Source organism: Malaya genurostris, chromosome 3 (genome assembly GCF_030247185.1).
Source record: "Malaya genurostris strain Urasoe2022 chromosome 3, Malgen_1.1, whole genome shotgun sequence".
Lineage (NCBI taxonomy): Eukaryota > Metazoa > Arthropoda > Insecta > Diptera > Culicidae > Malaya > Malaya genurostris.
Window position 1 is genome coordinate 81,892,304 of NC_080572.1, and position 24,781 is coordinate 81,917,084.

At 37.3% G+C, this 24,781-nt stretch overlaps 1 protein-coding gene across 1 annotated transcript in view; it reads left to right on the forward strand.

The window, feature by feature from the left end:
- Window positions 1-3,603: 3,603 nt before the first annotated feature.
- Window positions 3,604-24,781, forward strand: part of LOC131438511 (alpha-catulin) — a 475,173-nt gene continuing 453,995 nt past the window's right edge. The window contains exon 1 of the mRNA XM_058608599.1: window positions 3,604-4,294. Coding sequence (XP_058464582.1) covers window positions 4,187-4,294 — 108 coding nt within the window. The 5' untranslated portion in view covers window positions 3,604-4,186. The remainder of the gene's footprint in view (window positions 4,295-24,781) is intronic.

Genomic DNA, 24,781 nt, shown 5'->3' on the forward strand with positions numbered 1-24,781 from the left:
ACTAAGGAAACTATGCAGAAGAGCTTGGAACCACCGACGCAGAGACGGGTCGGAGGCATTCGTGTTGGCTCGAAGGGCTTACAAAAATGCTCTTCGATCGTCTGAGCGAAGTGGTTGGAAAAGCCTCTGCACAAATGTCTCTAGTCTCAACGAGGCTAGCAGATTAAATAAGTTACTTTCGAAGTCTAAGGACTTTAATGTCAGTTTCTTAAGAACTTCAGATGGTGAACACTTGAACACACATGAAAGTGATGTACTTCACTGCCTTTTTAACACTCACTTTCCAGGATGGATGGATCCATCACCGACAGCTCTTCCCGAGACTTTTTCAGGTAGTTACGATTCTTGGGCCCTTGCTCGAAGCGTTGTGACGATTGAATCGGTCAAATGGGCAGTTGAGAGTTTTGCTCCGTACAAATCTCCTGGAAAGTATGGAGTTTTCCCAGTGTTACTGCAGAAAGGGTATGAACATTTCAAACATGTTTTGAAGAAAATACTTACTTTTAGTCTTGCGACTGGATATATTCCAAGAGCCTGGCAGGAAATAATTGTCAAATTTATTCCCAAAGGCGGTCGCGACACTTATGAGGAAGCGAAGAGTTTCAGGCCTATCAGTCTTAGCTCATTTCTTCTTAAAACAGTGGAACGCATAGTCGATCACTATATCAGGAATGTTAGTCTTGGCGTGCAACCGCTACATGGAATGCAACATGCTTACCAGCATGGAAAGTCCACTACAACCCTGTTACATGATGTTGTGTACAACATTGAAAAAGCTTTCTCACAAAAGCAATCTTGCTTGGGAGTTTTCCTAGATATTGAAGGTGCCTTTGATAACGTGTCTTTCAATTCAATTCTGGAAGCAGCCCGTGGTCATGGCATACCTTCTAGTATCACAAATTGGATACACGCAATGCTTAGCAATCGACTTCTTTGTTCATCACTTCGGCAAGCAGAGATTAGAAAGCTGAGTGTCTGTGGGTCTCCTCAAGGTGGTGTACTATCCCCACTTTTATGGAACCTAGTCGCTGATGGTTTGTTAAGGAAACTTAATAACCTTGGATTTCCGACTTATGACTCTTTGATTTAATGCAGCAAGCCCTGCGATCTGTTGAACAATGGTGTTGTCAGGTTGGATTGTCTGTAAATCCGGGCAAAACATCAATGGTGCTTTTCACTCATCGTAGGATAATCACAGGAGCTCGTCCGTTACAGTTCTTCGGTTCAGAGGTCACTGTGGTCGATCAAGTTAAATACGTCGGGGTTATTCTTGACTCAAAACTGAATTGGTCTGCTCACATTGACTTCAGGGTTAAGAGAGCTTGTATGGCTTTCGGCCAATGCAGACGAGCTTTTGGAAAATCATGGGGACTCAAACCCAGATATATTCATTGGATCTACACAACTATTGTTAGACCAATTTTAGCATATGGTTGTCTTGTATGGTGGCAGAAAGGAGAAGTCGCGACAGTTCAGTCAAAGCTAAATCATCTCCAAAGGATGGTCCTAATGGCGATGACAGGAGCATTCACGACAACTCCTACTGCTGCTCTAGAGGCGCTACTGTGCATTAAACCACTACATGTGTTCCTAAAACAAGAAGCATTATCTTGTGCATACCGTCTTAAGGTTACAGGACTTTGGAACAGTAACCCATTAGATTATGCTACCAGCCACACTCGCTTGTGGTCTCAAATGGTTACATGGGATGAGTATTTACTCGCTCCTAGTGACCTAACTCTCACATGCAGTTTTCCTTTCAAAACATTCCATGTGAGCTATCCTCTTCGTGAGGAATGGTTGTCTGGTTGTCTGGAACGACAACTTGATGAACACATAGTTTGTTATACGGACGGTTCTCTGTTGAATGGTCGTGCTGGTGCTGGTGTCTACTGTCGTGAAATGAGGCTGGAGCAGTCTCATTCACTTGGTAGATACTGTACTGTGTTCCAAGCAGAAATCTTCGCGATTCTGTGTGGAGTACAATCGGCACTTCAGCAGAGGATCTGTGGTAAACGAATTTATTTTTGTTCCGACAGTCAGGCAGCCTTAAAAGCACTCAGTTCGAATGACTCACGGTCGAATCTAGTGATCGCATGTCGAACTCAAATTGAAGACCTCAGCATTTCAAATGCTGTTTACTTCTTATGGGTACCCGGCCATTCTGGTATTACTGGAAATGAATGGGCTGATGAGTTGGCTAGAGCTGGTGCAACGAATGATTTCGTTGGTCCTGAACCAGCTTTACCACTTTCAACTAGTTGGATAAAGCACAAGATTCGTTCTTGGGCTGTATCCAAACATGCCAGCTACTGGCGCAGCTTGCAAACTTGCGCTCAGACAAAAGCATTTCTACCAGATTTAAATCTGAAAATGTCAAAGTGTCTACTGCATTTCTCCACGCAACATTGCAGTATTCTGGTCAGAGCTCTGACTGGACATTGCAAACTCAATTATCACATGGCTACTATTCAACGTGCTGAGTATTATTCGTGTGATTTGTGTGAATGCGATTATGGTACTTCATATCATCTGATATATAACTGTCCCGCATTGACGCAGCTACGTATCCGGGTTTTTGGTTCTCCATACATGGTTGAGTCTGTGTATGCGGAGCTAAAATTGAAGGATATTCTCTCGTTTCTCACCCAATGTGGTAAGGAGCTATAGTCAGAAGGGTTCATCGTTCTTCCTGGAGTGAATGAATCCCTTCTGTATTCACCTTAAATAGGGTTTAGCAGATTGTTTGGCATCCTTTAGGGGGTGCCGAATTTACTTCTGCTCGTACATACTGCGAATCGTTCTGCATTCTTCCGGGAGTTCAGAATGGTGTCGCTTTTGTAAGATCTCTAAATCCTCTCGGGGGTTGGAGGTTTTATTAACAGCAGACTGTTCGGGATCTCGTAGAGGTTCAGAATTTACTTCTGCTTCCACTAAATGTGATCCTCAGCAGATTGTTCGGCATCCCTTAGGGGTGCAGAATTTACTTCTGCTTTTATGTGTTTTTGTGTCGTCAATTTTTCCCATCCTCCTAGTCCAACCCTTACCATTTCCTTTCAATCCTTCCCTCTTATATATCGGGAAAATGATGCTAAAAACAAATTGATGGCAAGGCACAAATCTCCAAATATCAAGGGGAACGTGCCATTTGAGCCAATTTGTTCTGATTCCTGATTCCTGATACACTACTAGGTGGATTAAAACAGGTTTTTTCTAGCGTTGCCTAGAGTGACCCCTTTAGTATATCGAACTGATTGTGTTCGAAGGTGTCCAAATCCCAAAGTAAAATGGTTCAAAACATGTTCGATGACTCAAAGTGCAGTTTTTGATAATAGATCTCACACATTCGCGTACCTCCCCTGAACTACGTACCATGCAAGTTCAAAGGAAGCAAATCCAACACACAGTCAGTCAACCAGCCGAGATTAAATAAGTCAGCGCAAAGTGCGATGACGGCCGCTTGTTCGACCGATCACTGACTGTTCGTCTAGCAGCCGTTGCACCGTGTCCCTCTCGATCGGGACCATTCTCTGCCGGTTGTCCGATTCGGCTCAGCTCAGCTCAACGAGATTTTCCATTTACCGTACCATCCCGTACGGTAAAATTAGTGGAAAATATTTTTTTCGCGCCGTCGGTCGGATTTTCAATCGACTCTCCTACACCGGGATTTTCCTTCTTTAATCTAGTGGTCCAGTGGAGTGATCGTTTTTTGTTTTCTCATTTCCTTTTTCTCTCGCTGCTGTCAAAGGTCATGTCGAGTGTGGAGTCTATATCGGGACATGACCGTCTATCCAGTGTTTGTAGCCGTCGGATGTACCCGGGTACCCGGGAAGTTTGATAAGGTTGATCAACGGCAGTAGTCTGTACGGAAGATGGCCTTCTAAGGAGTTTGATTGAAAAGTGATTTTAAGCATTTCGTGGGAAGGAAGTGTCGAGTGTCAACTACAATGGAAAAAGTGTGTGTAGTACGTGGAAAAGTTGAGCGTTGTGATAATTGCCCTACAAAGTGATTGTACGCACATGGCAGTGAGGTGGCCTTAGTTCGCCTGTGAAATATCATTATCATTAAACAGTGGTTGTGTGAAAGTTGAATCATTTGTTATAGAGCTATCTTTGCAAATCAAGCGTGTCACACCTACACATTTATCGTAATCACTTGAGAGAAGATCGTTTATTCAACGGCACCATGGCAGAAGGTGGAAGCAGCGGTCCCAGTCGTAGTATGACCGCGGAGTTTAATCTGGACATCAAAATCATTTCGATTGAAAAGACGTTACTGCCACTGATGAAACAGGTGAGTAAATGACGGTCAGACGAAGCTTCAGTAGGACGAATCCATTGATGTATTAGTTAATAATATTTTGTCTAAGAATTCGGAAAATTTCGCACCGGTATTGGTGGAAGCAAATATGTGTAAGTTTGTGTCGGTAGACAGAAATGTGAATTTATTTTTCCGATCTCCGGTATTTGCTTGCACAAGTGACAAACTGCTCGTGCTTTTTTTTAATCGAAACTCAGCGTGTGTTGGTACGCAAGGCTGCTTGGAATAAATGACGATTGTAGTGACGTCAATCTGCATATTGTAACTTGGCAGACTTGAACGGTATTCCAATGACATTCGTTTCAATGATTGCGTTTGTCTCGCATTGAGGCATTCAGACGGATCAATGGAGGTATGCCAATTCGAGCTTCAATTGTTCAAAATAAGAAGCTTACATCGTTTCATTTCTAATTGTTGACCTGCACGATAAATGCTACCGTCATACAAAACAGCTGTCAAGGCAGAATGTTCGGGTACACGACGATGTAACTGTCAAATGCAAGCCAGTTTGCGGAAGGGTCAAAAAAACAAATTGTACACAAGTTCCTCCCTTACTCCTTTTTGAAAATCCCGTCAGTTTTCGTGCTATTTAGAAAAACCTGTTTTAATCCACCTAGTGGTGTAATGGTGCCTTTCTCATATCAATCATACTATAATACACTAAAATACGATATAATACTGTGGTGTTCTTCAAAATAATTGTCTTTGAATCTTGAAAAACTAGCGCAATCGGTTTGTTTGTTTGAGAAGAATTGAAGTTGATTTAGAAATTTTTTACGGGTTTTCGCCCTTTTCAGTGATGGTATAAAATTCCTAACACGGATGAAATTCGTATGGGACCACATTACCTTTAATTTGAACCTAAATTTGTGAAAATCGATCGCGCCATCTATGAGAAAAGTTAGAACATTTTTTTTGCACATTTTACCCCATAACTCCGGAACCGAAAGTCGGATCCAAATAATATTCAGAAATTTTGTATGAGACCACAAGACTTTTCATTTGAATCTAAGTTTGGGAAAATCGTTTAGCCATCTCCGAGAAAAGTTACTGCAAAAAAACGTTACATACATACATACACACATACACACACAGATATTTTGCCGGATAGCTCGGATCGGTCGGATCGGCCCAATGGGGATGGACTTTAATGCAAATTGTATGTTTTTATATACATCATTTATTTTACCCCGGCTTTAACCAATTTGGTTGTTCACCGGGGGAAAGCAGATTGTTGAGTACCTTAATCAGTGCGGTAAAATTTCATTTCAATCGAAGATCATTAGATGAAAATGAAATTTTGTTGCCATACGCAAATGAAGCACCCAGAATTCATCGTCTATTGAACAACCGAATATAGTCACTCAGTTTTTTTCAAGTGCCAAGTAGTCTACCTGCTTCATTGTCTTCGCTGTCGGTAGTGAGCAAGTTAGAATGAATAGACATGGACATCAATTCGATAACCAAAACTCTCCCCGGCAAGAATAATAAATAGAGGGAGGTGGTTCTTATTTGAGTTTTCGATTATTATCAGCAAATTTGAATCGGTTTCGAAGGTTTGAAATGTATTGAGATGTGTTCCAAAGTATTCAAAATGAAAACTGAAAGTGTGAAACAGTTAATTTCTTCAATTATTTTGTAATTGATATTTCAGTTATCTTGACTGGTTTACCTTCCGTCCATTATTTTGAACCAATTCGAATGTTTACATGAACCTCATTTGAAGGCCGTTTTCTCATTCAATTGTAGGAGATATTTTATTTCAAAAGATCAACTGATGGTGGTGGTTAGACTGAGTTTCGATTGAAGGAGCAACGAATGAAGAACTGAATGCTGTTCGTGGTTTTCGTCAGCGAAGGTTGCTTGTTAGAATGTGAAGTTTACTGCAGTAGAGTGATCGACAATGTGTGCCACATTCGGTTTCAGTTGAATTGAATGAAGTTCTACAGCACTGGCCTCAACAGAAGAAGCTGGGGAAATTATTTATTGGAGTACAAATGAAATCGTAAGAAGGTAAGGATTTCGACCCCAACAGGAATAAATGGAGATAGTGCATTTTACTGTCATTGCTATTATTTTACTATTATAATAGCAAAGCAATGATTTAATTTGGTTTAACAGCTTGTTTTGCTTTTATGGATTTTGGAGACAACGTAATATATGTAGATTAAATACCAACATGTAAAGAAGTTGCAAGTATTCCAAAGGATTATTTGGGTAAATTCCAGGAAAATTCTGATTTTGTATCGTATTCATGAAAATTTTTGATTAAAAAATGTGCACTCTTCCGGTGTATATCAACTATGGAAATACATATCCAAAACCATCAGTCGTATTTACTTAAAGATACACAGTTCGAAAAAATCTTGTGAGTTTACATCTCATAAGATGCACATAAATGGAGCGTCGCATTTCATACAAATTTATATTCAAGAACATGTGAAATTCTCCCTATGCTTTGGATGATGAGCTACAGGGCGCGTACCCCCCTTTGGCGGATGGGGGTGGGAGTCAATTTATACTTCATATTGACAAAGTCGGCCCATACCGAGATCGATCGTTCGCTTATAAATGTAAAAGATGAAAATTATTATGTTGTCTGGATCAATCACGGAGTGGACAGGACTAATAATGCTTGAAAATGACAATAGGACATTAGGTGGTTTCGAGAATTCTTATGCCTGGAATTGGTCACCAATTTGAATTATCTTGATCCAGTTAGGATGAATATTAACAGAGATGTCTATCTCCTCTGTGTGACGAAGAGCAAGCAAAATTTCTCCCCTCGCACTGACAACTTCAACGAGAGCTCTTCTCTTTCACATTTATACACCACTGTGGTGTAAAGTGTACACGCATCATGAGTGCGTTTGTTTATTTCCTTTTACCTCTTCCACTGAATCGCACCAAAGTGCTAGAGCATTAGCTAATAAATTCTCTGAGGTGGATGCAGATACTTTCACAGAGGTGTACACGCCGGTGAGCACTCTGCTCTATGGTTCGCGTAGATGAAGCGTGGACACGCAAAATCAGCAAAATAAAACAATTTATCGTAAAATTTTCGGCTTTCCTTGCAAATTTTTCATAGCAAGGCCAGATCTACTCTCTATTAATTGAAGTTCACAGAAGTGTTCGCTCAACATCACGCGCCAGTGGTCACTTGGGTGTATTTAGACGAGAGCGCGTGTGAGCGATTCATGCGAAGAGAATGTGTTTCACTCGCGCCAGCTGCTTTAACCACAAGCACACACTCAAATGCTGTCTATTCGACACTGAGAAGAAGTGCGCTTTCCGCTTTGTGCGGTGCTTCGTTTTTTTCATCCTCGGTGTGGCAAAAATCTGACTCTAGCGTGTATCTCTCTGGTGAAATGCCATCTCTGAATATTAATATATCATATTCGTCCTGAGCTTGGTGAATTTAATGCAAAAAGGAGGACTAGTGTTATCAGGAATAGGAGTAAATTGACATCTTATGAACCGTTAAGGAACTCTCAAACCTTTCCGATCCGGTTCGGTATCGGTAATGTTTACAAATTGCAATGACGGCGAAACTGTTTGATCGCGTGTAAATACACGCTCAAATCGGGAAAGGTTTGAATGTACCTAAATTTCTCCAACTTGGACACAGATGTCACCTTCTAACTATGAGTGTGAGATGTGTGTTTCTGGAAGAGAACGGTTCACGTGGACCATTTCATCCAATCACACCTAGTATTTCTTCACGAAATACATGTAGTTCTTGTTTCCTGGATGCGTGCTCAACACTAGAAGGCCCAAAACTTAGTATAGACCTAAATTGCTCAAAAGCAGTCAAAATGATTGAAAGAGAGAAAGTCAATAATAAAAGCTGTGACAGAGTAAATAAAAGCTGGTGCAGTATGTCTTAGTGCATATATCGTTGAATAAAGAATTAAAAAAGTGCACAGAATTTTAAGTAATCCTTCCATTGTTTACATTTTGTGACTTTCCTGGTCATTCTAGTGTTAAATGCACATCCTTACATTATATAATTTAACAAGCTTACTAACACCTGATTTTATTTTATTTAATTTTATTTTCTCAACGAAAACCGAGCCTGTTGAAATAAAGGATTATCATCGAAGATTTAAGACTAAGAAAAAGACCCTAGAATGCTCTCAAGAAAATGAAGAAAAATAGGTATTTTATATAATTACCTAACTTTTGGTAAGTAAAATGCAATACGATTTTTACTATCACTTTTATTATTATTATTATTATTATTATCATTATTATTATTATTGTTGTTGTAATTATTATTATTATTATTCTTATTATTATTCCTTTAGTCTTGATAATCTATTATCTTGTGATATTAAAAGGTTTCTCCGGTATAGTAAGAAGCAATGCAATGGGGCAAAAGGAAACGTAACGTGACATCGACAAAGATAGAAACAATCAGAATAGATTAGATTGGATAGTGCCAGCGACTGGCACCATTAAAGAAGGTGACAAGCGATTATAAATACACTCTCCTACTCAATGCTTGATCGGAGAAATAGGTATAAAGCGAGAAGACTAGTGTTTGATGGACAGAGAAGATGTTTGGCTATAAGGTATCGGTCGGGTGACGGCCAGGATGTAGACCATGTTCGATGTACGTTCTACTATGTCTGTCTGGCGTTGTAGAGTGACTAAAACAAGATTCAGAGTGGCGAAATGGTAGCTCGTATGCACGGAATGCATAAGAACGCAGGTTCGAGTCCTGTCTCTGAGTGTATCTTTTTCCAAAAAATCATCTTTTCTGTTAGTTTTTCATTCATTTGGCTTCTCCAAAATATGTTTCCGCTCAGTCATTGCAAAACTGAAGTTTTTTTTGTAAAAATCTCGAAGTAATATGAACTGAATATTAATGACAGATGTCTAACCTCTTGAATGGTGCTTTTCACTCATCGTAGGATAATTACAGGAGCTCGTCCGTTGCAGTTCTTTGGTTCAGGGGTCACTGTGGTCGATCAAGTTAAATACGTCGGGGTTATTCTTGACTCAAAACTGAATTGGTTTGCTCACATTGATTTCAGGATTAAAAGAGCTTGCATGGCTTTCGGCCAATGCAGACGAGCTTTTGGAAAATCATGGGGACTCAAACCCAGATATATTCATTGGATCTACACAACTATCGTTAGACCTATTTTAGCATATGGATGTCTTGTATGGTGGCAGAAAGGAGAAGTCGCGACAGTTCAGTCAAAGCTAAATCATCTCCAAAGGATGGTCCTAATGGCGATGACAGGAGCATTCACGACAACTCCTACTGCTGCTCTAGAGGCGCTACTGTGCATTAAACCACTACATGTGTTCCTAAAACAAGAAGCATTATCTTGTGCATACCGTCTTAGGGTTACAGGGCTTTGGAACAGTAACCCATTAGAATATGCTACCAGTCACACTCGCTTGTGGGCTCAAATGGTTCCGTGGGATGAGTATTTACTCGCTCCTAGTGACCTAACTCTCACATGCAGTTTTCCTTTTAAAACATTCAATGTGAGCTATCCTCTTCGTTAGGAATGATTGTCTGGTTGTCTGGAACGACAACTTGATGAACACATAGTTTGTTTTACGGACGGTTCTCTGTTGAATGGTCGTGCTGGTGCTGGTATCTACTGTCGTGAAATAGGCTGGAGCAGTCTCATTCACTTGGTAGATGCTGTACTGTGTTCCAAGCAGAAATCTACGCAATTCTGTGTGGAGTACAATCGGCACTTCAGCAGAGGATCTGTGGTAAACGTATTTATTTTTGTTCCGACAGTCAGGCAGCCTTAAAAGCACTCAGTTCGAATGACTCACGGTCGAATCTAGTGATCGCATGTCGAACTCAAATTGAAGACCTCAGCATTTCAAATGTTGTTTACTTCATATGGGTACCCGGCCATTCTGGTATTACTGGAAATGAATGGGCTGATGAGTTGGCTAGAGCTGGTGCAACGAATGATTTCGTTGGTCCTGAACCAGCTTTACCACTTTCAACTAGTTGGATAAAGCACAAGATACGTTCTTGGGCTGCATCCAAACATGCCAGCTACTGGCGCAGCTTGCAAACTTGCGCTCAGACAAAAGCATTTCTACCAGATTTAAATCTGAAAATGTCAAAGTGTCTACTGCATTTCTCCAAGCAACATTGCAGTATTCTGGTCAGAGCTCTGACTGGACATTGCAAACTCAATTATCACATGGCTACTATTCAACGTGCTGAGTATTATTCGTGTGATTTGTGTGAATGCGATTATGGTACTTCATATCATCTGATATGTAACTGTCCCGCATTGACGCAGCTACGTATCCGGGTTTTTGGTTCTCCATACATGGTTGAGTCTGTGTATGCGGAGCTAAAATTGAAGGATATTCTCTCGTTTCTCACCCAATGTGGTAAGGAGCTATAGTCAGAAGGGTTCATCGTTCTTCCTGGAGTGAATGAATCCCTTCTGTATTCACCTTAAATAGGGTTTGGCAGATTGTTTGGCATCCTCTGGGGGGTACCGCATTTACTTCTGCTCGTACATACTGCGAGTCGTTCTGCATTCTTCCGGGAGTGCAGAATGGTGTCGCTTTTGTAAGATCTCTAAATCCTCTCGGGGGTTGGAGGTTTTATTAACAGCAGACTGTTCGGGACCTCGTAGAGGTTCAGAATTTCCTTCTGCTTCCACTAAATGTGATCCTCAGCAGATTGTTCAGCATCCCTTAGGGGTGCAGAATTTACTTCTGCTTTTATGTGTTTTTGTGTCGTCAATTTTTCCCATCCTCCTAGTCCAACCCTTACCATTTCCTTTCAATCCTTCCCTCTTATATATCGGGAAAATGATGCTAAAAACAAATTGATGGCAAGGCACAAATCTCCAAATATCAAGGGGAACGTGCCATTTGAGCCAATTTGTTCTGATTCCTGATTCCTGATAGTTTTTCATTCATTTGGCTTCTCCAAAATATGTTTCCGCTCAGTCATTGCAAAACTGAAGTTTTTTTTGTAAAAATCTCGAAGTAATATGAACTGAATATTAATGACAGATGTCTAACCTCTTGAAAATATCGACATCAGCTGTTACTGGTCAATGTTCGTAGCAGCCAGAGTCAACTTTTGAAAGCAGACCAAAATGAACTGCTTTACACTCGAAATCGAAGACGAAACATACAGAACATTGAAAACGGTTATATGCCCTAGGCAAAGATTAGGGCTAACCATAAACAAGGCTGTCCCGGCTTGGCGGTTCAATGCATCCCAGGTAACCAGTAAGCACTAATAATAGCATTACATTAGCCTTTTATGAGCAACAAAATTGCTTAAAGCTCTATATCTGCAATCTGAAAGCTCATCTGCCGTAAATCAATCAGAATTCAGCTTTCAGAATGCCATAAATAAGCATTGTCTATGAATAGTCGTATATTGTGCCAAAGTCGGCCTTAATTCAGTCTCACGTGCGATTGAAATGCCAATTAGCGATTATTTGCTGTCGTAATACGGCATTAGTATGTGCTTATTGGTTACCGGGGATAGGACGCGACTTGGAAGGATTCTTAGTGTCAGTAGGATCGTAGTACTAGTCATGCAATGATTCTGTACGCTAAGAATCGGTTGCGAAGTCTGTTGAAACAGAAAGGCCAAATTCCACCAAAGGAATGTAATTCCAAGACTTTGCTTCTTTATAAATAAGGATGGATTCTTTAAGAAAATTTGCTGATCGGTTCAGGTAAAAAAGTATACGGTTTAGTTTTGCTAGTTTGTAGTTGTAGTTGCATAAAGCAAATCACAAAACTAACATTATTTGAACATCGATAGTCCGTTGAAGAGTGAGGAATTTCATTCCGGCGGCTATCTCATTTACTTCTTCTACCACCGAGATAGGACATCTACTGACAATTATTAGCCGAAAGTTTATTTATAGCGTTGTTTTATAATAAACAAAATGATAGATATGTGCTGCGCGAGTAGCAGTAAATTCAAGAACCTCAATTGCGCCATTCAGATAGCGTATGGCAGCAACTCAAGGGAACATGTGTTGGGTTTATGGTTCTGCTGGCTGCGAACGTTAATTTCGTTGTTTCATCAGAATCGCACTTGAGCTCAAGCAGGTCGGATATTAGTTTCTAGATAGCTTAGATCAGAAAACATTTTTTTGATTAGTTAGCCAACACTGATGAATTTTGGAATTATTCAAATCAGGTTAGGAGCGCAGTATTGTCAGCCAGTTACGAACACACAGTAGGCGCCGTGTTTGAATGGCGCGTTTGAATTGGCATAGCGGTAGTCTGAGCTCCTGTTACTTCTGCGTACGTTATTCAAGCTAAATGGCATGACATGGCTAATATTTTTTAATCAGCTGCATAACATGATTTGTGATGGTTTTTATTTTACATCTAATGGTTCTATATTTGTGAGTCTGTGTATCAGGAATCAGAACAAATTGGCTCAAATGGCACGTTCCCCTTGATATTTGGAGATTTGTGCCTTTAGTCTGTGTAACTCATTTGTACTAAACCAGGGAGGATGCTTCAAAATCATTTCCAGTATTTTATTCTGAATCCTTTGAAGCGTTTTCTTCCTGGTGGAACAACAACTTGACCAAATTGGTACTGCATAAAGCATGGCTGGTCTGAAAATTTGTTTATAAATTAACAATTTGTTTTTAGACAGAGCTTAGAATTTCTGTTTATAAGAGGATATAAACATTTAATATATTTATTACACTCTGCCTGGATTCCTTCAATGTGATCCTTGAAAGTGAGTTTTTTTGTCATACGTTAAACCTAAGTATTGAGCTTGATTAGACCATGACAATTCCAAGCCATTCAATTTGAGAATGTGATTATTGTTTGGTTTAAGAAAAGAAGCTCTTGGCTTATGAGGAAAGAAAATTAATTGCGTTTTTGCTGCATTTGGTTTAATTTTCCATTTTGACAGATAATCACTGAAAATATTTAAACTCCTTTGTAGGCGACTGCAGATCACTCTTAGATTTCTACCTGTGGCTAACAGACTTGTGTCGTCACTGAATAGCGATTTCTGACAACCAACGGGTAGATTTGGAAGATCAGAAGTGAAAATATTATACAAGATTGGAGCTACGCTCGAACCCTGCGGAACACCGGCTCGTACGGGTAGCAATTCAGATTTACAATTCTGATAGCTAACCTGAAGAGTACGATCAGTTAAATAATTTTGAATCATTTTGATCAAATAAATAGGAAACTGGAAATCAAACATTTTTGCTATCAAACCTTTGTGCCAAACACTGTCGAATGCTTTTTCTATGTCTAGAAGAGCAACTCCAGTTGATAACCCAGAAGATTTATTTGATTTTATCATGTTCGTTACTCTGACAAGTTGATGAGTAGTTGAATGTTCATGATGAAATCCAAACTGTTCTGGTAGAAAAATTGAATTCTCATTTATATCATTCTCAACAAGATAATTTTTTCAAAAAGTTTACCGATAGAAGAAAGTAAGCTAATTGGTCGATAACTTGATGTTTCTGCTGGATTTTTATCAGGTTTCAGGATAGGAATTACTTTAGCGTTTTTCCATCTTTTTGGGAAGTAAGCTAATGAAAAACACTTGTTGAAAATTTTAACCAGAAGTCTCAAGGCATCATCGGGAAGATTTATAATAAGAATATTAAAAATTCCATCATTACCAGGAGCCTTCATGTTTTTGAGTTTCCTAATAATTGATTTAATTTCGTCAAAATTCGTCTCAATAATGTCATCTAGTGATAACACTTGGGTTGAAATATGCTCATATTTCAGTGAGACTTCATTTTCAATAGGACTCACATCGTTCAAATTAAAATTGTGTACACTCTCGAACTGCTGAGCAAGTTTTTGAGCTTTTTCGCCATTTGAAAGAAGTATTTGATTTCCTTCCTTGAAAGCAGGAAATGGTTTCTGAGGTTTCTTCAGAACCTTAGAAAGTTTCCAGAAAGGTTTAGAATATGGTTTAATTTGTTCAACTTCTTTAGCGAAATTTTCATTTCGCAAAAGAGTAAATCTATGTTTAATTTCTTTTTGTAAATCCTTAACTATGTTTTTCATAGCAGGATCACGAGAACGTTGATATTGGCGTCGACGAACATTCTTCAACCGAATGAGCAGTTGAAGATTGTCATCGATGATAAGAGAATTTAATTTAGTTTGAGCTTTGGGAACTGAAAGATTTCTAGCTTCGATAATGTAATGATTCAAATTATCAATTGCTGTGCCGATGTCCGCAGAATTTTCTAAAATAGTTTCATGATCCACATGATTTTCAATTTGAGATCTGTAATCCAACCAATTAGCTCTATGATAGTTTGATATAGAACTAATTGGATTAATTATAGCTTCGTTGGAAAGTCTGAATGTTACAAGAAGATGATCTGAGTCAAAGTCAGCATGTGTATTCGGTTCACTACAAATGTGACTTTGATCCGTTAGAACCAGATCAATTGTAGACGGGTTTTTCACGGAAGAGAAACAAGTAGGATTACTAGGATGAAGAACTGTGAAGTAACCAGCTGAGAGTTGATTATGAAGTATTTTACCATTACTGTTAGTTTGCCTACAATTCCACTGGACATGCTTAGCATTTAAGTCCCCTATTTCGAAAAATTTCGGTCGATATCTTGTGAGTTTTTGCAAATCGCCTTTAAAGAAATTTAAATTGATCGCCGGTATTAGTATGTAATATGGCAAATATGCGATGAAATAAATTCCATGAATGGTTTCAACTTCGATTCCCAAGCTTTCAATAACTTCCCAAGTAGCAATCCGCAACTAGTTCTGATACGACAAAGTCCAAACTATGTTGCAACAAGAGCACGAATATGTTTTTTATGTTATACTGGTTAAAACATGGTGACAGCAATGTTTCATCATAACATAACTAGTTACGAAATAGATATTTTGGTTTCCAATCATAACATCTTTGTGTCATATTGAATTAAATATAATTTATAAGCTATCGTTACTTAATCCAAACATATCTTTAGTCACAAAAATGTTTCTAGCAACTAGTTGAAAGTAAGTTTATTTGACTTCAATAGTAGCAACCCATAACTAGTTTTGATACCACTTAACCCAACTGTGTTGCAACAAGAGCACGAACATGTTTTTATGTTATACTGGTTAAAACAAGGTGACAGCAGTGTTTCTTTATAACGTAAACATTAAATTAACTATCATTTGTAAGTTATCGTTACTTGATTCTAACATATCTTTAATCACAGCTATGCTTTTAGCTACTTGTTGAAAAAAGGTTTATTTTCCGTTTTGAAACCATTATAAATACCTTAGCTTATATGTGAATCGTTACTGTGAATTGATATAGCAATAACTTAGATATTATAAGATTATAACATATAATTTTTTCATTGATTCAGATAGTTATCGGTAAGTTTTACCAACGTTATGATAACGAAAATGCAAACAAAACAACCTTCATTGGCTTGAATATGGCGAACACAATATGGAGTCTCAAAAAGTGTATGAAACGTAAATAAAACCAGGATATTACTTTTTTCAAAACTACTTTTTGCCGAAAATAGTGAAAGGCAAAATAGTCATTTTTATTCTATGCACTGTCATAAACACGAAGAAAATAATATAGGGATTGAACATCGAATGTGATAATATTATAATTCTCATGATATATGAATTGAAAATGATGAGGAATCACGCTACTTGGAATAATTTTAAGCATTCTGAACATAGGGTTATTTTGTTGTTTATTTTTTATATCTTTATAAAGAGATTTTGATTGAAGGCGCATGAAAAACAGTTAAGTAAAATTGAATTCCGCTCGACAGTTTTGAAATCGTTGTGAAATTTGTACCTTGTATCAAGTTTGTGATTTAAAGTACTCTACTGCCTTTTTATTGATGATAGAAAAGTATTCTGGATTCATTCAATGTTTATAATGTCGATGGTGACTAAGTTTCAACTAGTTTACTTGCAAACAAGTTATTTTCAAGTTATGAAAAAATAAGTCATTTCAGTAAGGCATTACAACGTAACGACAACTCATTTTCAGCCTGCTTAACAACTAGTTGAAACTGCGCTTTTTGAGTCATGCAAGTGGTTAGATGTTAGTAACAATCACTCAAATATCTGGTTGCAAACTAGTCACAAACAAGCTAGCGTAATAAAAATTGTTACTTGGGTTTAGTATTGAAAAAAGGTAAAATTCGATGTTTAATTTGCCGTTGGACAAAAATGGCAACTCCACCACCCATTCCAGTAAACCTGTCAAATCGATGAACCGCATAATGTGGATTTCTTTTCAATTTGACATTTGGTTTAAGAAAAGTTTCTGTCACAATGGCAATATGAATTTTGTGAACTTTGAGAAAATTATAAAATTCATCGTCACTCGATTTCAAAGATCGAGCATTCCAATTTAAAATATTCAAATAATTATTTAACATCACTGTTAAATTTCAAATTCATTAGAATATTATTTGCAAATTTCCATCCGATTTGAAATGCTTCAAAAAGTGATGAAGTCGAATTCATTTGGATGATCATTTGAAAAAGTTGATCTTGTAGGTAGATCATTTTATTTTCAGTTATATCGCCTAAATCGACTTCATTTAAAGAAGCGAATGGCATTGAAGGAATATTTGTAGGTAGACTGGCATTAGAAGAAGATGATTTGGCCGGTCTACCTATTAATAAATTGTTTTCGTTAGAAGATGAACTGCTAGGCGGTCCTGTGTTTTGATTATTTACATTAGAAGAAATAGGTGGTAGATTTCTACCTAATATACCAGCATAACTGACATTAGAAGAAGATGATGACGAGGTCGATCTACCTGTCAATAAATTGTTTTCGTTAGAAGACGAATTGGCAGGCGTACCTGATTTTTGTTTTAAATTCGAAGAAATAGGTGCCTTAGAAGAATTAGGCGTGGCATTTGTAACGGTTTTTTGATTTTCAGGTATGTTCTGTAAATTTAAGGTCGTTGATTTGACTTGTTGTCTAAGCGAACGAGCGTTTAAAATTTTTTCCCTGACAGGACATTTCAAATAATTGGATTTTTGATTTTCATCGCAATTTGAACATGAAAATTTATCAGTGGTTTCATTCATTGGACAAACGTCTTTCGAATGCGATTTACCACAATTCAAACACCGTATATCCATATGACAATTTTTGGTTCCATGGCCGAAGCCTTGGCAACGACGAAATTGCGTTAAGTTTGCAATACGATTATGCCGTTTGTAATGTTCCCAATGAATTTTAATGTGGGAAATGAAACGTTCTTTTTCTAAAGTTTTCAAATTGTTTACATCACTTCGATTGAAGTGTATTAGGTAAAGTTCATGGGAAATTCCAGAGCGTGGTTTAGAAGTACCATTCGCTCTTTTTTTCATAAGTATTACTTGGGAAGGGGCAAAATCAAGCAATTCTTTTAGTTCATTTTTAATTTTATCAATACTTTGATCATTTGATAAGCCTTTCAAGGCAGCCTTGAAGGGTCTGTCTGATTTTATATCATATGAATAAAATTTATGAAGTTTCTCGGACAAATATCGAATAAGACGTTCGTAATCTTCCAATCCATCAACCAAGACTCGACATTCTCCTCTTCATCCGATTTGAAATGAGACTTTTACTTCCGGGAGAAAAGTAGAAAGCTCAGTACGGAATGCTTTGAAGTCGGAAATCATCACCGTCACTGGTGGCATAGATTGTTGTTTCTTCCCAGAACGACAAGCGTCCATTTTGGGAATTTTTGAAGAATTTTCTTCTATGTCGCTACAATCGGATTCAGGAAGAATCTCGTAAATATTGTTAGACGGCATAGGATCAACGGAAGGGAAATCCGTCCGTTGTCTTTTATTTTTACATTCAGATTCTATAAGATCGTGAATGTTATTAGAAAAATGTTGCATAACGAATTGTGATTTATTCTGTATTGAATTATTTTTAGCCTTAGGCTTATTGCCTTTCCGGTTGGACGCAGGCATTTTTTAAATGAATGGAATTTTGAATTTTGAAGTTTGAATAATAGTTCTTTGAATAGCTAGTCTTAAAAAAGGCTGATTAATTTCTTAGTCACTCTAATATCACTCTTTGAATAGCCTTCAGAAAGGCTAACTAATTGTTAGTCTTAAAAAAGACTGTTAGTGATTCAGGTAGCCTTGAAAAAGACTGAAGCCTTGAATCAATGAAACTCTAGGTAGCCAGAAAAAATTTCCAGGAGCCAAAAGCTATGTGCGTGCGGTGCGAACGACTGTTCAACACCGACTGACATTATCAACTATTTTTAATCACAGCACTTTCTAATGTCAGTTATGCTGGCATATTAGGTAGAAATCTATCACCTATTTCTTCTAATGTAAATAATCAAAACACAGGACCGCCTTGCAGTTCTTCTTCTAACGAAAACAATTTATTAAGAGGTAGACCGGCCAAATCATCTTCTTCTAATGGCAGTCTACCTACAAATATTCCTTCAATGCCATTCGCTTCTTTAAATGAAGTCGATTTAGGCGATATAACTGAAAATAAAATGATCTACCTACAAGATCAACTTTTTCAAATGATCATCCAAATGAATTCAACTTCATCACTTTTTGAAGCATTTCAAATCGGATGGAAATTTGCAAATAATATTATAATGAATTTAAAATTTAACAGTGATGTTAAATAATTATTTGAATATTTTAAATTGGAATGCTCGATCTTTGAAATCGAGTGAAGATGAATTTTATAGTTTTCTCAAAGTTCACAAAATTCATATTGCCATTGTGACAGAAACTTTTCTTAAACCAAATGTAAAATTGAAAAGTAATCCACATTATGTGGTTCATCGATTTGACAGGTTTACTGGAATGGGTGGTGGAGTTGCCATTTTTGTCCAACGGCAAATCAAACATCGAATTTTACCTTCTTTCAATACTAAAGTTATTGAAAGCTTGGGAATCGAAGTTGAAACCATTCATGGAATTTATTTCATCGCTGGAGCATATTTGCCATTCCAATGCACCGGCGAACAATTAAATTTCTTTAAAGGCGATTTGCAAAAACTTACAAGATATCGATCGAAATTTTTCGTAATAGGGGACTTAAATGCTAAGCATGTCCAGTGGAATTGTAGGCAAAATAACAGTAATGGTAAAATACTTCATAATCAACTCTCAGCTGGTTACTTCACAGTTCTTCATCCCAGTAATCCTACTTGTTTCTCTTCCGTGAAAAACCCGTCTACAATTGATCTGGTTCTAACAGATCAAAGTCACATTTGTAGTGAACCGATTACTCATGCTGACTTTGACTCAGATCATCTTCCAGTAACATTCAGACTTTCCAACGAAGCTATAATTAATTCAATTAGTTCTATTTTCAACTATCATAGAGCTAATTGGTTGGATTACAGATCTCACATTGAAAATCATGTGGATCATGAAACTATTTTAGAAAATTCTGCGGACATCGACACAGCAATTGACAATTTGAATCATTATATTATCGAAGCTAGAAATCTTTCAGTTCCCAAAGCTCAAACTAAATTAAATTCTCCTATCATCGATGACAATCTTCAACTGCTCATTCGGTTGAAGAATGTTCGTCGACGACAATATCAACGTTCTCGTGATCCTGCTATGAAAAACATAGTTAAGGATTTACAAAAAGATATTAAACATAGATTTACTCTTTTGCGAAATGAAAATTTCGCTAAAGAAGTTGAACAAATTAAACCATATTCTAAACCTTTCTGGAAACTTTCTAAGGTTCTTAAGAAACCTCAGAAACCAATTCCTGCTCTCAAGGAAGGAAATCAAATACTTCTTACAAATGGTGAAAAAGCTCAAAAACTTGCTCAGCAGTTCGAGAGTGTTCACAATTTTAATTTAAACGTTGTGAGTCCCATTGAAAATGAAGTCTCACTGAAATATGATCATATTTCAACCCAAGTGTTATCACACGATGACATTATTGAGACGAATTTTGATGAAATTAAATCAATTATTAGGAAACTCAAAAACATGAAGGCTCCTGGTAATGATGGAATTTTTAATATTCTTATTAAAAATCTTCCCGATGTTGCCTTGAGACTCCTGGTTAAAATTTTCAACAAGTGTTTTTCATTAGCTTACTTCCCAAAAAGATGGAAAAACGCTAAAGTAATTCCTATCCTAAAACCTGATAAAAACCCAGCAGAAACATCAAGTTATCGCCCAATTAGCTTACTTTCTTCTATCAGTAAACTTTTTGAAAAAATTATCTTGTTGAGAATGATGACTCATATAAATGAGAATTCAATTTTTTTACCAGAGCAGTTTGGATTTCGTCATGAACATTCAACTACTCATCAGCTTGTCAGAGTAACGAACATGCTAAAATCAAATAAATCTTCTGGGTTATCCACTGGAGTTGCTCTTCTAGACATAGAAAAAGCATTCGACAGTGTTTGGCACAAAGGTTTAATAGCAAAAATGTCCGATTTCCAGTTTCCTATTTATTTGATCAAAATGATTCAAAATTATTTAACTGATCGTACTCTTCAGGTTAGCTATCAGAACTGTAAATCTGAATTGCTACCCGTACGAGCCGGTGTTCCGCAGGGTTCGAGCGTAGCTCCAATCTTGTATAATATTTTCACTTCTGATCTTCCAAATCTACCCGTTGGTTGTCAGAAATCGCTATTCTGTGACGACACAAGTCTGTTAGCCACAGGTAGAAATCTAAGAGTGATCTGCAGTCGCCTACAAAGAAGTTTAAATATTTTCAGTGATTATCTGTCAAAATGGAAAATTAAACCAAATGCAGCAAAAACGCAATTAATTATCTTTCCTCACAAGCCAAGAGCTTCTTTTCTTAAACCAAACAATAATCACATTCTTAAATTGAATGGCTTGGAATTGACATGGTCTGATCAAGCTAAATACTTAGGTTTAACGTATGACAAAAAACTCACTTTCAAGGATCACATTGAAGGAATCCAGGCAAAGTGTAATAAATATATTAAATGTTTATATCCTCTTATAAACAGAAATTCTAAGCTCTGTCTAAAAAACAAACTGTTAATTTATAAACAAATTTTCAGACCAGCCATGCTTTATGCGGTACCAATTTGGTCAAGTTGTTGTTCCACCAGGAAGAAAACGCTTCAAAGGATTCAGAATAAAATTCTGAAAATGATTTTGAAGCGTCCTCCCTGGTTTAGCACAAATGAGTTACACAGACTCACAAATATAGAACCATTAGATGTAATGTCACATAATATTATAAGCAAATTCCGACAAAAATCGATGCAATCTTCAATTGAATCGATTCGCTCTCTGTATTAGTTAGTAAGTTAGTATATAAGTTCCTTTTCCCCATTACACAATACAAGTAGGTTTAGAATTTTCCCTACACAAAAATCTCAGAATTGCGGAAGCAAATAATGTCTTCATGGTAATAACCAAATCATATATATAACAGGGCTGAAAAGTCACCACTTGTGGCTGAACACCCAATTTAAATCTTATTAATTTAATTTTAACTCATATTACAATGAATAGTTATTTAAAAAAAAAAAAAAAAAATCACAGCACTTGCTGCTTTTATCAATCATGTAGTGCCGAATAAAATTCACACACCACTATTGATCCACCACCCTTCGCACACTAACCTTTTTCAGAAAGGTTCACTTTTTTGTTCATCGGCGAATTCATTCATTTCCCAAAAATCTTCTGTTCGAGAATCATATCAGATATATTCAATAAGCGAACTTTTTATCTCGAATATCATCGAGCAAAATATTCGCTAGTGAACTTTTTTCCATGCGGAATCAGATTCAGTGAGAGTCGCGTTGCCAGAAAACATCAGTACTGAACTTTCCTGCAGTGAGTTTTCTGATCGACGATTTTTTGTCTAAAAATCACTTGTGAAAAATTTTAGTCGCGATTTTCAAAATTTTTATGCAAACCCTGGTCGTCGAGCCACTTGTTAATATACTTACGTGTGTATTTTTCTACAGAAAGTTATCTAGCGGTAGATCGTAGCAGGTGATGAATTTTCAAGTATTCCGCCCACTCAATCCATAAAACAGTACGACAGAAACAGCACACACCCGCCAAGCATTCTAGTTTATGTTGGATGTTCACGTCTCTACATCATCCTGGATGCTATTGCGGTAGTCGCGGTTGTTTGTGTTGCTACAGTTGGTGGTGATGATGATGTTGAATTTTCTATTAATAAACAACAATCATTCGTGGTGGGTTGGAACCGGCCTAGACTATATTTAGAATCATTATTTTCCTATTCTTTCTCGTTTGTTTGTTGCGTACGCGTTTGTCTGCTTCATGCTCAGTTGTTTGGCAAGGTTGCCAGTCTGGCTCATTGCATATTATCTTCTGAACCTTTGACTTTTATAATACGACTATGTGATCAATGACATCACTGCAACTGAGAAACTAATGGCGTTTTCGTTTTTAATTTGCACTACACCGGTGCAGTGCTACACTGAGGCATGAATAAACGAACAAAAATGACGAAAACATAAACAGTAACCATTGACTACATTAAACGATTTCATTGCACAGAGCTACACCAAACTTTTGATGAGTGCTACACCAGTGGTATCGGTGCAGAAAAAGTGTAGCACTGGTGTAGTGCAATTGGTAAAAACGAACGGTTTAGGTGCAGCTTTCGCTACACCGGTGTAGTGCAATTTAAAAACGAAAACGACATAAGCTATGAATGATAATTATTCGTGTTTGTGGAAAATTTTGAGCAGCCACCTAATTTGATGGTTTACTAGAAACGGCAACTAAGTTAGAGAAAATCGAGCGGTCGTTCGAATATTAAAAACACGTAAATCCTACAATATTACTAAAAATGGGAATCAATTTATTTTTTATAAAGCTCGAAAAATCTTCAAATATTCGTCACCACGAAATTAGGGATAACAGGCAATAGTTTCAATAGAATGGTAAGCATAAATGTAAGATAGAAAGAGAAGTTCATGACAATTTGAAATATGCATGTAGTTATCGATTTATGAAACATACTCATTTAGAAGGATAGTTTAGACTGTGGTTTCCCCATTTTACTACAATCGATTTTTTTTAGGTTGTTTAAATTTTGATCACCACAAACTGGTTTACGCTCAATTTTATCATATTTGAGAGAAGACCAGTAATTATTGAACGAGTAAACAGAGTAACAAAGTATCTACAACAATCAGCTCTGCATCGTTATTCAGAAATGCTTTGAGAAACTAAAATGAAGAAAATAAAAAATGTCACATTACGAGAAGTTTCTTCTTGCGGGTCGCGGTTAATACTTTAGATTCTGGTTTACATACCACACACTTTCGTTTGATCATACATCCATCAAACCTCTTGGTCACTCGGTCAAAGCCCCGGTAAGCGCCAGATTGTCTAGAACTGCATCTTGCTGTCAACTATTTTCGCGGATTGTTGACGTTCTGAACATCTTCACCTTTATTTTACCAGTTGAAACATAATAGTCCTTTTCAGGAAGCTGTTAGATATCAGACTTGATCCTGCACGCAATCAAACTTCATCAGAATTTTGTCGACTTACTTTACTATGGGGCGCCTTTTTAAAATGTACCTTCTGAGAGAGTGATAAGTTTTTGATCGTGAATATCTCTTGTTGTATCTAACGACGCAAAATAATGTTTACTACATGCCATCGGAAATATAATCACAATTTTATGATAAAATTTTCAGTTGTGTGACATAATCTCAAATAATTCAAAATTAAACTTTTCTGAAATGTTTGGTATAAACGAGTATCAAAGAGGATAATTCATAAGGCGCGTTTGCCTTTCTCGTATTTTCAAAGCTCATCGCTCAGTGAAAGGATTTATATAATCTAACTACCAACAGAATCGAAATGTTTCAACTTAAACGTGTATAGCAACAGCGTTGAAGTATTTCAATAGTACACTATTGGAAAACCTGTCTCATTTGACCCATGTTAACACCAGCCAATCAGAACGCGTTCTGAGGAAGAGGACAAAATATCTGTTGCTGCACAACAAATCGATCGAGAAAAATGTTCCAAACAGTGCTTTATATCGTAGTGAGTTCCACAATTTGGTCCTTCTGAAAGGCAGGAATGAATCCCGTACAGCATCCTGATAGTTTATTTCAATGAAATGCAAATCCGAAATGAAATAATCGGCATTAAAATTCCATATGCTGCTATTTTTATAGCCGTTAGGACCGCCTATTAGTGAAAAAGCTACAAACGAAGTCACGTAAAAAGAAACCTCTTAACAAAAATTGAATCAGTTTGGAATCTATCGCCACTGCGAGCAGATGTATTGTGTGTCGTTTGCAAAGCTAGCACCGAAAAGGGTAGAACGGTGGAGAGCATCACACAAAATCAGCCGATCTAATGGCTCTAAAAGTTTTCTAAAGAACTAATAGGATTTGTTGTTCGCAAATCGAAGGTAAATATCCTCAGTTTAATGCAAATCTAGAACAGGTTGGTTAGATTTGTGCACTT